We start from the raw sequence: 16579 nt of genomic DNA on the forward strand, positions 1-16579 counted from the left end.
GTTCTCTTCTGATCGAAATCAATCGAATTACTTTTATTGTTTTATAAACAATTGTTGTTTCCAACAATGAGGTGATCAACAATATGGAAAATTTACATATAACATTCCCCAGGTATCGATGTGTTCATCTTTTTTATTGAATTCTTTAATTGTTCGATATTTTTATTATTATATTTATGTATATCTTTCCATGTAATAATATTGGTGACGGTGGCGCCATCCTTTGAGCGAGAATCAAACTACTTGAAGATTAAAAACAATCATAATCTCTTAAAGTAGTTTAATAATTAATTTTAATACCTGTTAAACTTAGAACTTTTTCGTTAACATTTGTCTGTATTATGTTTATTTAACGTCATGTACTTAACATTGTTTTGTTCTCTTTCTTTCTTTTGCAGGTTCCAATACTGTGGTTAGGTGGGCACAGCCTCATATAGTGCTTGTGGGGTTCCTTATTGCATTTTGTGGATCGTCACCAGCTGGAAACTGATTGCTTAAAAAAAAGTCAACATCAAAAGAGGAAAATGAAAAAAAAACAATGAAAAAGTGCATAAAAATATTCTCGTTTAAATCATGAGAGTGTTCCGTGTTAGTGTGAACCGGACATATTTTGTTCTGTTGCTCAACAGCAAGAAAAGAAACGGAGAAAGAAATGACCTTAAAACGAGAATTCTCGTTCGCCCTTCTCTTCTCTGTGTTTGTTTTTCAAACAAAAAAATAAAGAAAACATATTGAAATGGATTTTTTTTAAAATGCACCGTTCTAAAGTGAGTGAATGAAAACTTTGTGCTCAATAGACACTGGGAGAATGTGTGCATTCATCCAATAGAAACAAGAAGTTAAAAGGTAGACATACGAAAAGTTTTAAAAAAAAATACATGAACAGTGTTGTGTTCTAACAAAAAGAAAAAAGAAATTATATGAATGTTTCTCAAAACTGTTTGAGATAATCATATATAATGAACTGTACAGGGAATCATTAATTGCAAAGGGAAAAGAAATCAGAGAAAGGGATTCAATTCAAAGAAAAAAGTACCAATTATAGTGTTTTAGTTGTATCAATCAAGTGCCAAATTTATGCTAACTAAATAAAACATCACGTTAAAAAAACTATTATATTAATAGTATAAAGTGATCAGAATTCAGGAATAAATTATAAAAGTAATATCCTTAAATTGATTTCTAATTGGTTGAATTTATTGTAATACACTGAGACAAAAATCATATACATACAAAAAACATAATAATATATATGAAACCACATTGTAATGAACACAAATACACACACATTTGAAACACTAACAGAATACTGTTAATTATAACTTTGTTATAAACAATTGAAATGAGGTATGTTTTCTGGTTAAAACACTGGGGAATGTTGAAAAAATATTCCGTTTAAACTCACGAAAAAGAAAGAAATCTAAGTGCACACAAAAATTTTACTGAGAGATCAAGATTTCAAACTTAAATAAAAGTGAAGATAGATATAGAATGAAATTCAATATTACATATATGTATGTGTGTGAACAATGTGTATGAAGAAGAAATCAAGAAGGAAGAAAACACAAGACAAATTAAAAACAATATAAGAACATAAGCAGCATAGTTGGTCACTTATGCCGAAATGAATTATGTGTGTAATGTTTTAAATTTTAGAAAAATCAGGTGCACTGATAAAAATATTATCATTTGCAGTCATCAAGTTAAAAGAAGACAAAGTTACTTTTTTGAAAGAAGGGAAAAGGGTTTAATATCATGTATGATGGTAATTGTGGTGATGAGTGGTGTATATATACAAAAGTGCTTGTAAAGACGACATTTCTGAAGCAAAGTAATGATGGATGATTATGGACAAAACTGAAGAAAAAGTACTAATTAACAAATGAACATAAGAGTTAACTTCCGTTGTATGTGTGTGTTTTTTGTTTGTTTTTCTTCAGTCAGAACTAAGAAAATAATTGTAAAAGCAAATTGAAGAACTCAGCCGCAGAAGCTGTTCCTTGTTTTATCATTTTGGTTACCTAACCAAAGAAAAAAGGACTACTACATAAGGACATGAGTAGCAAATCAAGTGACTAATACGCATATATACATACATAATATATCTGTTACTTGTTTCTTAATTTTTGTTTCTTTCTCGTCTTCTCTTTTTAGAGGAACAAAACGAAGAACGTTTAAAAAGAATGAAAAGATATATGTATAAATATATCTATGTATATTCCAGGGGTTAAATTAATTCATTCATTGATTAATTAATTATTAATTGCATGTATCTGAACAGAAATTCATACAAAGCTTTTTGCACACTTCCTTCCATTCCTTGCTAGAAAATGAAAACAATTGAGCTGTTATTTATGCATAAAAAGAAAAATGAAATAAATAAAAAAAAGTAATTATGCATGTTTCTGCAACTTATTGCACAAGGGAAAAAATCATGAAAGAGTTTTCATTCACAAAACACGAATCCTGACCACTTAAGTGTTTCTTCATTATTATTTTTCCAATTTGATATTATTTCAAACACAAAAAAGAAATGTGTAAAAGCGAGCAAAAAAAAAAGGTAATTTAAAGAAAGAACCTGCATTCGCCGTCCTCCCTATATGTATATTTTTCACAGTATTAAATATATTCATACACATCCATTCTCATCTTTTATACTCGTACACGTGAAATAATAAACAAAGTTTAGGAATGGGTTTTATGTAAAAAAAAGAAAAAGAAAAAAGAAAACTCATTACATTTTTAACTTTCTACTTTCACAGAAAAAGCATTGAAAGTAGTTTGAACAGCAGGGTGAAATAATGCATAAGAATAAAATTAGTTTGCTCAATATATTCCGTTCAAGTACAGTAAATAACGTATCACAATGACACACTACTCTTCGGCAACCAGTATAATATTAACATATAAACCCTTTTTATTTCTATAAATGTTGATTGGAGCTTTTCCTTATATACAAGTACACGAATAAAAATATCTAAGACGTTTTGGGCCTATTTCATAAAAGTGATTATTATAATATTATTAGCATATGTACTATCTAATATAATTTGATTAGTTTCAAAAACATATGGTAATAATATTAGAATAGATACCAATATAATTCCTTATCTCATAACTCATAATTGGAAAAATGTTTCATGACTAATATTTTGTCACTCTTAAATAAGATTAATTATATATTTTAAGTATAATGATATTAGGATAAACTTTTATTAATTATTGATTGTTGATGAAAAATATATCATGTTTTTTTGTATCTAGGAGATTCTGATACACGCTAACATGTAATTAATTACCTTAAATTATTTTTTCTTCCTTCGCTTTTAGAAAATAAATGTCATGTGCTATAGTGCAATGTATTGTGTTATTTCCACTGAATTATTCATGAATATGAAACGTCGTAAATGGATTTCTGAGTGCATACGACTCGTTGTATTATCACTTGACTCACAAAAATATATTCTTTTGTGAGTGAAGAGAAATACAAAACAACTATTCAAAATAATGCTATATTAGTCCAACAATATTAGCTAATTACATTAGTAGCTCTTATGAAATAGGCCTTTATATTCAAGATTAGCTACAAATATTTCTTCAAGATTTTGTTACAGACATGTTCATTTAATTCGTATATAAGAATTACCGCAATAATTTTATTCTTATGTGCATTTTTATTTACTTTATAAAACTTTTTCCAAAGATAATAAAAATATGAGAATCTCGCCACGTTATAAATCTTTTAAACAAACATTTATATTTGTTTTGACAATTATTTTATCTCTATTGTTGAACATGTGAACAAAAATATAAATATGTACGATACATTATACAAATATACTGTATGTTGAAATTAGTCATGTGTCAAATTTAACAATAAACAGTGGCAATATATATCGATTCCAGCTTCCAGGTATTTTTAAAACTTATCTATAAAAATATTACAGTGGGTTCTTTTATGACATTATTGATATGTTCATTTTAGACCGAAATAAAAAGAGCCATATGTGTTTCGATAAATATTATAAAAATAATCTTACAATTTGGCCAGATAAAAGTCTTAGAGAAAACACAACGTAATCATATTCAAAGTTCGCAAAATATTTATAATTTTTTATAAATATATGTTTATTCTACGTTCTGTTTGCAATTGAAAGTTAGCATACCTACATCGTCTTCTATATAAGATTTCGCTATATTTTGGGATCCTAACGAAAATTAAATAATTGTAAAAAGACGAGAATAAAAGCGTATCGTAGTTCTCCAGCAAAAAGTTTTCTCTAAATACAGTAACAAGAAAATAAGAATAATTTATAAATTAGCAATGTGTTTTGTAGCATATCCACATTTTTGTTCTTAATGGCACAAGCGGCAGTGCATTTTTCTCTTGTACATTATGGCCTAGAACCATCTATTATTCTAATAATCATTATATTGATATATGCGTCATACGAATCGTAGCATGATGAATCCTTATCAGACAACGTACTCACTGCATTATGGTGTATTCTTCCAGTTCCCACCACCTAATTTAAAGGCATTAAACAAAGTAAAATCATACAACGGTTACAACACTATTGTGATTAAGGTTGGTAAAAACACAGCTACACAGTTATTTTTTTTAGAACAAAGCTTCATTATAAAGACACACACTGATAGGAGTGAAATATTGTTTTGAAATACATATTAAATGATAATAAACTACTATAATAGCTTGCTTACACTTCAATTATCTACATCTGACGGTGAGAATAAATTGGAATATATCTAATTTAACTTATGTTGTAAATCTACCACAACAATGAAAGAATTATAAAGATATTACAAGAGCACTCGGCTGTCAGCAGGTAAGTAGACAGGTAAACACAATTTTCCTATCTGATGTTGCTACGTTCTCTTAAACTATGTTTCCACATATGTAATAAAGCAGTCGATGAAAGATCATGTCCAGCATAAATAAAATAATACAAAGAAAGATTCAAAATAAAAAGTATAAGATCATATAAATAATATTGAATTGAAGTTGATTATTTAAGGATGCAGTCTATTGTGAATTTTGAAATCAATTAAACTGAATCTAATAATTTTGTTAGTAATTATTTTATGTTCCTACAGTTTGAATTATTCATGTATTTGAATTTAGACCCTAGAACTCCCAGTGTGATCCAATGGACCCCATGACTATATTTGGTAGTTTATCGTTCGTAGTGATTTAACTGAAATTAAATATTAAGCCGTTAATTTTCCTATTTTTGTTTGTTGTTTTTGTTAGGTAAGTATCATTTTGTTTCCTCATTAGTTTCTCTTAAAATATTCATTATATAGCACCGTTTACCAGATGGGGTCCAATGGGGTCCAGTTTCTTTCAAAATTTAAGTAAAATACATATTCTAGCTGTCGATTTGACTTTTATTGTTTCCAATTTGAAATAATCTTTCAATGCAACGTAGAAGACAAAACAAAAGTGCGATTCCGAAAGATTCTAGTGATTTCCGTAGTGTTTTATGTATTGACAATGATTTTGAGAGGACAAAATACCTCACTTGTGAACATGTTGCTCAATTGTTTCGTATGAAAGAAAGTGTGGATTCTGGAAAAGACAGTGACTATTTACCTTCAAGTGACAACAATGATTATGTTTTCTTTTAACGAAGTAGCAGTAATGGTGGTTCAGATTAAAATTATAGGAGCAGGAGACATTTGATCAACAGATTCTAAGTCTAAAAAAGTGCTGAAATTTGGCATGTTCAACAATGTACAGCGATTCAAGGTAGAATGCCAAGCAGACTAAAAAGGCAGAGACCTCACACTATGCAGCTAGAGAATGTGACTCACGATCATCTGCATTTGTATTTTTTTCGACCTACGCTGCTAAAATTGATATGTACGTAGACAAACAGAGGAACGGATACTTTTTCGTGGTCGGTGGAACAAACTGAACTGAAGAAGTTTGTAGGTACGTTTTACTTACGTCCAAAACGGAATCTATCAATCAATTCTGGAGTCGCTCGGATAGACGTCCAATATTTTCCAAGGTAATAAGTCGAAATAGATTAAAACCGTGGTCTCCGTCGTGGCTAGAATTCTGTTAATATAACCATAACATTTACGTTTGTTTTCTTTCTCACTACAGAGTTTCACCTTGCTCTCTTTTTCTTTCTCTCTCTGTCGCTCTCTCTCTCTCTCTCTCGTGTGTATCCCAGCTCTGCCACGGCTAAGAATGGTTCCTTCCAATACCTACATTTTTGTCATATCCGAAGCTGGGAGGACGGCAGACAAAAGTATAAGTATCGTAAAATGAAAATGCGTGCAAATGACTGAACTAGGCACAAATAACGATAAATTAAAATGAACTTGAGGATCAAATCACAAAGCCTAACTAAAGTGTGTAAACAATATAATGAAACTTAATATAATTCTACTACATGACAAATAACATCAAAAGATTACAAACAGACAAATAAACGTTTACTTCATATATTAAAGGTGGCTTTTACGTAATCAAGGTGGCAACTCGATCAACAAATTTTTATTTACTCACAATAATCTTCGACCGGTCAACTCCTTCAGGAACGTTGAGGTTCTGGTGTCGAGTCCCAATTGACTGCAAAGGTCCACAATAGGCTTCAGGAATAGGTCCTTGTTAAGACGCTCAAAGCTGCACAATAATTATCCCGTAATTTCAGTCGTGAGAGGTCTAACTGGCGCACAGTTTCTTAACACATACGAGTGTAAGTTAGTATCCTGGTATACGAGAAATACTATGGACAACACGACGTCTAATACTTCAGTAATCACAACATTACCAACAGAAGAAAAGTTCACTCTCATGAACACTGAGTTCCCTTTTATACTTGGGATTTGATCACTTTTTTTTTTATCAATAGTCTAGTCTTTGATGCTCAACCCGTTCAGGGAAGCGCATATAAAGCAACTGCGCGTATCCACTTAGAATGCCCCCCCCCCCCGACTTGTAATCAAGGGCGGCCTACCGAGCGCTGATCGACGCGGATCGTGCGTCGTTACGGGCAGAAGAAGCACTGGAGATTCCCTTAGCTAACTATGGTTTTTTTTTTATACAGTTTTGCGTACGTGGATGGTAAGACTCCCGAAAATCAGATATAGAGAGGATCATTGTCCAATCAACTCCTTCAACTACAACAGTGTGTGGATGACAGGTAAGAGTTCCGAAAACCAGACACAAAGAAACAGTCACTAAGCATGTTGCTGTCACGTGATCAGGGTCCCTGTTTCTTGACCATATATGGCCGTAGAATCGAAGCTAGGCTTACTAACAAATGCACAACATACCAAACTAGTGAAAGAAGCTTCTATATTATTCCTTCATATACGAGGCTCGGTTAATAAAGTTCAAATTAACAATATCTTTTTCAATCTCTTCCAAATTTAATAAAATGAGCCTGGGAACGCCGACAAGATTTTATATTTTGAGTGATGCGATTTGATAATGCAGCCGAGAGACGCAGAAAAAGATCTTCCGATAAACTAGAAGCAATCAAGGAATTATTTGATATGTGGAATGGGTATTTGAGAGAAACGTATGTGTCAGGACCAAATATGACAGTAGATGAGCAGCTGCTGACTGTCAGAGGAAAATTTTCTTTCAAAATGTGCTAACCTTTAAAACCGCGAAAGTATGGTATTAAAATTTGTTCTATTTATAACAGTACAACAAACAATATTTGGAAGATACAAGAAAACACGAGGAAGCGCTAAGAAGATTCCAGAGAAATTGAACAAGATAAAAGAGTGATCATGGATCTCACGGAAGAAATTCGGAATTATGGCCACAATATCACGGTGTTAATCTTTTCACAAGTCTATAACTTGCATAGGAGTTGCTTCCAAAGCGCCTGACGTTAGTTGGTAAAATACGACGGAATGATCCACAATTGGCATCAGATTTCACGGTTGCTAAGGAGAGAAAGAAATTCACAACCATATTTGGAATTGAAAACAATGTAATGACAGTATCTTACTATCCTAATTCATGTAAAGTTGTAACTCTTCTTAGTACAATGCATTTTCAACCTCCCACAGAAGAGAAATCAGAGAAACGCAAACCTCAAATCATACAAGATTATAATGCAAACAAAAGGGGGGTGGATACCATTGGTCATGTGGTTTGGCATCAAGAGAATGACAAGAAGATGACCCATGGCCTTATTGTGTGACATCGTAGATGTAAGTGGATTGAATGCTTACATATTATGGACTTTCCTTCACGCTGTCTTCAAAGAACAACTCAAGATGGAAATTTTTAATAGCAATCGGGAAAGAAGAGACGTTAAATATGAAGACATTTGTGACATTCCAACTACTTCCAGGAATACAGCCAAGGATTAAAATTAACCAGCTCAAAAGAAAAGTCGTTGTTCCATATGTGACCGTGGAAATGACACAGAAAACAGATCAACTTCCTTCAGATGCAAAAACTGTTTGCAGTGAATACAGTGTTTGCAATAAAAAGTTATGTGTGAGATTTGCTTAAGCTCTTTGTAATGAACGTGACGTTATTGGATAAATATATTGCATCAATATTTTTAACAATTTGTGTTCTCTGAGTTATAAAAGAGTTAAAATGTTGTGTTTATGCAAAATAATATAGTAGATATTACAATGAAATTAGTTATTGTTTCCAAAAATATATGTGTTTGTAAATAGAAAATTTAAAACAAAGTGAAGAAAGAATTACAAACTGGTAAAACGAGAACAAACATTTAAAATATCCTAATTCAAATATTGCATTTTAAGTATGCGAAATAAAAATTGTTCTAAAATCACTTTTGGAAATATTTGATGTTGAAAATTGTTAGTAACTGTATTTATTGGTTATTACAGCTAAGTACATATAAATGCTTTTCATTATACCACTCAGTATACGTTGCAAATCTGAGAAGGAAAAAAATAAATATTTGATATTTTAAAAATTGGAAATATTAAAATAATATTCTTATCCGGGATGTATAATTATGAATTTAAAATATACTGTATGAACATTACAAGAGCTGATAACTAAACCACTGTTATACTGTGATGACAATAAAACAAAGATTGTTCTTATCTATTCCATTCCTCGTTTACATAGAATAAAATTGCACTTAAATAATGAAATTTTAGTTCCGGGGTCCAATGGGCCCCAGTGGTATTTAATGTCAGTATTATTTTCCGGGATTCTATGGGTTAATAAGTATAATAAAATAAAATAAAAAGTACTACTGGATGTAAAATGCAATTAAACTGTGTAACTGGATTCCAACAGATATTTCTTAATACTATGAATTGCATATGTACAACTACGACATAATGAATTACATGAAATTGATTAGAATACATCAACTTGTTTACTCAGACATTTTCTGCTTTGTTCAATGGTGCTTTTATTGACTACAAAATCTCTTGTCATGAAATGTTGTTTTTAATGAATTTGAATTTACGTTAAAACTTTTTTCATCTAAATTAGTTCTTAATCTTGCTCTTAAGTCTGGAGGAGAAGTTTATACATACAATTGCCATACAAAGGACTTTTCTGGATTTTAGCCAACTACAAATTTAGAGAACGATAGAAGACGCAATTTGTTAAATTTGTGAGAAACAATTATTATGATCAAACTTGCATTAGCTATATATGTCAGCCACACATACAGATAGTGAGAGTCTTTTGCAATGAAAATATCATTCTGTTAATATAACAGTAGTAACAAATTAACAAAATTATCATTGGGAGCATATAATATGTACACTACAGTGACTTTACCCTGATCATAAAACAACATTTTTCTATTTTTCAGTATCCTTTTACCTTTATTTTTTCTTATGATAATTTTTCTTACATTTGAACCACCTGAAATGTAGAAAAACGTTTCAAACGATATGTTTTCTATTTACATTAGTCAAAATACTTCAAATGATGTGTTATACTTCTTAACAAAAGTGGAGTCCGTAATCTACTTAGAAGTACACATATGTGAAGCATAAAGTTCATAAAGTGAGTACACTGCAGTTTACCCGGCAAAAATATCTTTACAAAATCCTTCGGTGAAACTACAAGGTTTGATTTATAGCTTTATTTGGATAATCTACAGGGTACAACAGGTAACACACTTGGATAGAGTAGTTATGCAATACATAAGATTTTAAATATTGGATTAGAATATAGTTCATACAATGAATGCACAATACATACAATTAAACACACAAAAATGCAAATATATCTATAAGAAATTATTTTACGTTCATAATAATTTCCCTAAATAACAACTATTACGCTTTGTTTGACAATAAATCACTGAAGTTCGTGACGAAACTTTATTCAAAACAAATGTACGCTTTCAACTGGCAGTCCTTTCTTTCAACTTGGCTTCATACTTTGACCTCTACAAGGCTATGAGCTACAATACTTGTCCAACACTTTTGGCAGTGAATTGCAAGTACATTATCCAAACCTGTTTGGGTAAGTTCTAATACATTCCGGCACAGTTTACAGTGAAACCAAATTTCAATAAATTCCTTGTTTTACGAAACGTTAAGAATAATATTCGCTCTAATTGGCTAAACAAGATTACCTGACCTCATGCCTTAATTGCAGAAACCTACAGTATGTAGTACGTTAGGTTTTATTGACTAAATAAGAGTTTCAAACACTTTCAATTTCTACCTCATTATTATTTTCGAAATAAAGATGATAAGAATAAAATTTTAAGTTGTTCGAATGCAAAATTACATTGCTAGCCTGAAAAATGCAACACCAAGAATCAGACATAATAGCAGCGCCAAATTAACAGACACAAACTTGATGGTACAAGTAGCAAATAATTCAACTTATCGCTCTGTAACATGCGTTACAACGTGGTGATAGTGAAGCAGAACTGTAGTTTGTGGGTTCATCATGGGAAACCAGAACAGCTGCAACACAATGAAGCATTAACAGAATGTGCCCTTGGATGTCCTCCTGGGGTATGGCAACTCTTTCATCTTCAACATGATGTCACAGCTCTTTAACTGTAGCGGGTGAAGCTTATAGGTGTAAGAAGCGTTGGGCAGCCACTGACCAGACATATGCAATCCGCAGAACAAGAGTGCCAACAAAGCTGAGGAACATTTTGCCCAGCCAGAAAATGCATGACAGTACTTGCAACATGCGGGTAACATGACAGTACTTGCAACTGAAATGTAATCCACGGCAGGACTGCAATAATAAGACCACAACCAAGTCCAACACCTCGTCAAATTATCGTATCGTTGGTTGGCCAATGTCTTGCAGTGTGTACGACGCATTAAGAGACACTGAATCCATTGGCAACCCTCAACATAGCACCCGATGCCGGACTTACGTGGCTATGATAACGTCAGATACAGGTGCAGTCATCGTGAAGCTGAAGAATGAAGCATGAGTTGTCTAAAAAGGAGTATGTCCATCTATTTGTCTTTCCATGAACAATGTTGGCGACACCATTGAAGTCTGCTATACCTGTGCTGCGCAGTCAGCGGATGTACAGCAACAAGCCCCGTGCAAATATGCCTTGCTCTGGCAGACGACGTAGAACTGTTCATGAGCACACTTGGTACTGCATAACAACCTCTGGTGCTTGCAACAGCGAGCGAAATGTTGCTGTACAATCAGCCAGAGCCATACGACGCGGTCATTAGGATCCAACATGCGCTGCGTAGAACCTTCTTGGAGCCAAAGAATCGGTATACGCTGCACTGTGGACGCATTATGTCCAACATGAATACCAATGTTGCGGAAGGATGAACCTTAACCGCGGTGCATCATTATTCATCCGTCATTAAAGACTTGCTGGAAGGATTGCACATTCGACGACGAGGTATGTTTCGTACGTATGCACAAATTCACGTCATACCAACTTTGTTCAGTCACTGAACGGTAGCTTTCTGACTGGCTTATGATTACTATCACTTGCTGGTATATTCGACGCCACTGCTGCTTCATGACGCTGTTATGTTAATAAATTGTTTATATGACTTCCTACGATGTCTTCACCTTGGTGTGTAATTTTGATGGTGAGTGAAGTATATTTTCTATTATTTGTATAAATTTCGCCTCAATACAGCTCGATTCTTTTTTAAAAAAATGATTTAATCTTTATAACAAGTGACTTTTGTTTCACAGTTTGAAATTATGGTAGAGTTCTAGATTATGCGAGCTCAACATTCAAACTTGAAATAGTACATCTGTAACTACTTGAATAGAAATATAAGACCAAAGAGACACTGAATATATGTGAAAAGGCATTACTCATTATTTCTTACTGAGTATTCTCCATTGACATTAATATTGAAACTGTCAGTGCTAATTGATGTCTATCACTTTCGTTTGCAATAGAGACATGAAATCAAATCTGAAGCATATGTTTGCATTGCTGAATCCATATAAAAACGGATTATCTCTATTAATTTCCGTTTATCTATTATGTAATCAGTATTGTAAACAGATATAATAAAATTTCACTACTTCCGGTTTCAACAGAGAGGTAAAATAGAGATGAAATTCATTCTCGTAACGGTGAATGGGTATCAAAATAGATTTTCGACATCTCTTATTGTTTTTGATCTATGAAAATGGATAATGAAACCGGAAGTAATAGTAAATTTGCAGTACTTCAGATTTCTGTAGAGTGTTGCGGATGGTCATGATATATGTTGTCTTGAGACGAACAAAACACTTCTTGCTATGTATTACATTTCTTATTCTATGAATATAAACGTTTAAACAGAACATTCTTAATTTAAACCACTTTCGGTTAACGTAAAAGATGGATCCGGTTTTTGGGACGTTAAATCGATTCCAAAAAACAACTTCTCGATACTTCTTACTGTTTTCACTCTGATATATGTCGATATAAAATCTGTAGCATATGGCACCACTAGTCTCAACGTATTTCCACATAATGTTCACTGTCTCTTTGAATTTTATTCGATATATAAGAAGACGGGAACAAAAGAAGAAACATTTTTGCAACGGCATAGTAACCTTAACTTATATAACTGTCCCACCTATTTTAGTTTCATGGGTTTGCTTCTCCGAAAGTTGTAATAATAGTTATTTGATTCCTTCACACTTTCGAGAAAACATATGTCACAGATGCAGTTCTGTTACACATCATTCTCTCTGATTCTCAGAAAGAATACGTGGCAACTTTGCATAACACTTTGGTTTCTTCTGTTTGAAGGTGCGTTGCTTTTCGGTGGATCCTAGGTAGTGTTGCGAACAGTAACAAAGTGAAATACGGTAGATCGATCACATAAGGAGGGAAGAAAGAACAAGTCAATTTATCAAACTAAACCCAAAACAACAACCTGAGCAAGGTTTCGATATTGATTTCCATAGAGCAAAAATTGTAGAATAAATCAAGAAGCTGTTTTCTGCTATCAATTTAGTGTCCCATATTTACTATTATTTCCGGTTTCATTATCTATTTTCATAGAGCAAAAACGCAAAATATAAAATACACAATCACGTAACAGTTTCAATATAATGTCTGTGTCTTCATCAGATTTCTACACCTTCTCTGATAGTTTGTGGTTAGTTTGATAATATAGAAATACCTATGGGAAGACCTAATAGAAAGTCAATTTACTGTTGCAGGATATGTAGTACATTTTGGATAGTAAAATGCAAAAGAAACTATTGATTCCGCGAGATGGTTGTATTTTATTTCTTTTATGAACAATATGTAACTAAGAACTTCTGCTGTGATGCACTATTTAGTTATTGTTTTCACTTGCAGCAATTTGTTCTTTCTGTCGCAGCAGAGCTTTATGTGCCTGAGCATAAGCATGCTATTCAGTATCAGAGGTAAAAAATGAGAGGATAAACTGGTGCAACAACATTTAGGAGCCCAAAGACTACCATCCAGCCAACGTCCAGCACTCATTCCTATGAAGTGATTTTTGGACAGCTTATCAGCTGCCTTTGCCGGCAAAGATGGCTTTTTATAACAGAGTTAAACAATGTTTTCTTTCAAATTCCTCTCCAATTGTTCTCAAGACACTAGGTGAATACCGCAATGCACCCTCTGGTGAGCACAAACGGTCACTCATATTTCCTCTGAACAGACTTGACACTACTTGACCTCCCAGATCTTACCAGAGCCACCTTCCAGTAGGACTAAAGCTTTGGCGTATCAGTTATGACACCCGTATTCAATGAATATAGCTCCATCTTAAAAAGTGTTCGAAAGGCAAATTTAGTGCTGAATTGATGTTATAATGATCTTGTACTCCTTTCTCCAAATCCAGCATCTAGGTAACATTTTATCCAAAGCCATTGAACAATGGCCACTTATTTTCTAATCTCTATTTCTATCACAAGTTCAAGAGATTATTGCAGTATATTGCCACTGTTTGTTGTGATTTTCAAATGTTTAGGATAAAACTTACGATATGTATGTATTAACTGACACGAATTACAAAAATATTACACAGCCAAACAATGGGATTTAAAGTAAAAAAAAAATGCATACATTAAATATTACAGTACATTAAAAGTGCACAACGAGAAAGTAGAAGTAACGTTTTCATTTATCTTATTAAAGAATGTCTCCCTACAATAAATAGATTAAGGTCCTAATAGGTGACTCATTCAATGAACATATTCATAGTGATCATATTAATTGCACTTTCTAACACAGCTTAGAAACACCCAAAAATAAAGAACAATGATATAATACAATTGTGAAAAGAATTTCAGTAACACAAATTCAAGTTATTATTTTGTTGATTGGCGACAACGTCCAGATTGAATGTACATATTTTCATGTTGTAAACTCTCACTGTGCTTACATGTCATTCAGACAGAAAAGATATTAAATAAAATGAAAGAAGATAAACATGAATTATAATACATTATTTTACTCTGATTTATTGTTTATTTTTACTTGTATACTATTTTCGTGTATGTACCCTTTAAATTATCTTCGCAAGAATTTTCAGGAAATTGGTGAGAAAGGTATGCGGATTATAAAATAAGAAGTTTTTCATTATTTATAGTTTAAATAAGTTAGGTTAACTTCAGTGCTTATATTATCGAGGTATATTTGTTCTTTTAGGTTCTCAGGTTCAATGTTGAAATCATTTCACAAATCTACTCTCTAGTTGACACAACAAATTTGTGAAAAGTATTTCATTCAAATTGACCCAAATGTTTATCGTTTGTATTGTGTTATTGCCAAGCCATTCAAATGGCGATTTACTCAGTTCAGAGCTCAGCTATCAAGTATAAAGCTCAGCTAATAGTTAGTTTTAAGATAGTTCTAGAGGAGCAAAGACAGCAATTAAGAAGTGGAACATACCACCTGAAAAAAAAACAGCACCCAAAGAATGTATACCAATGTATACGCAGTAACGATATTATTCGAATTATTCCAGTTGAGAATTATCACTGAAGCACAGATATTTATTATGTATTTTGTTTCGAGTTATTGTTTGAAATATGAATTCTCAACTAATATTGTAGACTTTTGTTATGTATGTCACTATTCTTGGGAATAGAATTGATGTTAGGTAGAAAACAGAACATAATTATTAAAACACTGTTAAGAAAAGACATTGCTTTAGTAACACAACTCTTATTCTCTTCATATTCTGTACCTAAATTGCAATTCAATTACTACTCTTATTTCCAATTTTACTTTTCCACAAACTTCACTTCGACACTTCTTTTTGATCATCAATTCTTCAAGTTACTATTCAATAACTATTTGGACATAACTTCTTTAAAATCTGTATAGAACTCATCAGACTAACTACTGCAACGTTCTTAAATAATGTAACATGTCTGCAATTACCCAAGCATTGCTCACCCAAATCTACTAATCAACAAACAGGTTTTTCAATATTACTTATACCTCTACGCAGTTATACATATACGATTTTAGAAAAATGTAAATTATACATGTTTTGCCTTGTATATTAATAAGTTACGGACGGCAATATTTTTGCAGAAAATATATAATGTTAAAAAAATTGGCGATGATCCTTAATTTGAACGGCCAATAGTTTTTATCCTGATTTGGACCAAAAGAATTTAGAAAAAATGAGCATACTCAGAATAAAACAATCTTAGAAGTGTTGAAAGCCTTAGAAGACAAATCAATAACAAATGGATTAGTTTGGAAGATGGATTAATATATTAATTCAGGAAATCGCCATCATGGAAATGACTTTCTGATCAACAAGAAAGCTGTGAAAAGAAAAAGTTAGAGTTTGTAAAATTTGACATTGTAATAATTCAATAAAGTCAGTTGTGTAATCTTGAATGAAAAGTATATCAAAGAAAATTTTTATAACATGACCTTCAGGGGAAGAACAATATTTGCCTGTTGGATTTGGATGTGTGTGAGATATATCTTGTTCCGTATAAGGTACGTGAATAGAGGGCACAACATAACTATTTACTGTAACGAACGCAAATATTAGTCGCCCAAAAATGTAGTCGGAAGTCAATAGTGACTCCCTGATTAACAAATATGATTGCTATGGACGTGGCTTCGGTTTCTATTCTCCGTGAGATCTCGGATGATGATCTCAATAATGG

General features: G+C 32.3%; 1 protein-coding gene across 1 annotated transcript in view; it reads left to right on the forward strand.

The window, feature by feature from the left end:
- Positions 1 to 8437, forward strand: part of LOC145679251 (lachesin-like) — a 987796-nt gene extending 979359 nt beyond the window's left edge. The window contains exon 12 of the mRNA XM_081749839.1: positions 399 to 8437. Coding sequence (XP_081605965.1) covers positions 399 to 490 — 92 coding nt within the window. The 3' untranslated portion in view covers positions 491 to 8437. The remainder of the gene's footprint in view (positions 1 to 398) is intronic.
- Positions 8438 to 16579: the final 8142 nt, after the last annotated feature.

The sequence above is a fragment of the Thermobia domestica genome, chromosome 2, assembly GCF_964235325.1.
Source record: "Thermobia domestica chromosome 2, izTheDome1.hap1.1, whole genome shotgun sequence".
Classification (NCBI taxonomy): Eukaryota; Metazoa; Arthropoda; class Insecta; order Zygentoma; family Lepismatidae; genus Thermobia; species Thermobia domestica.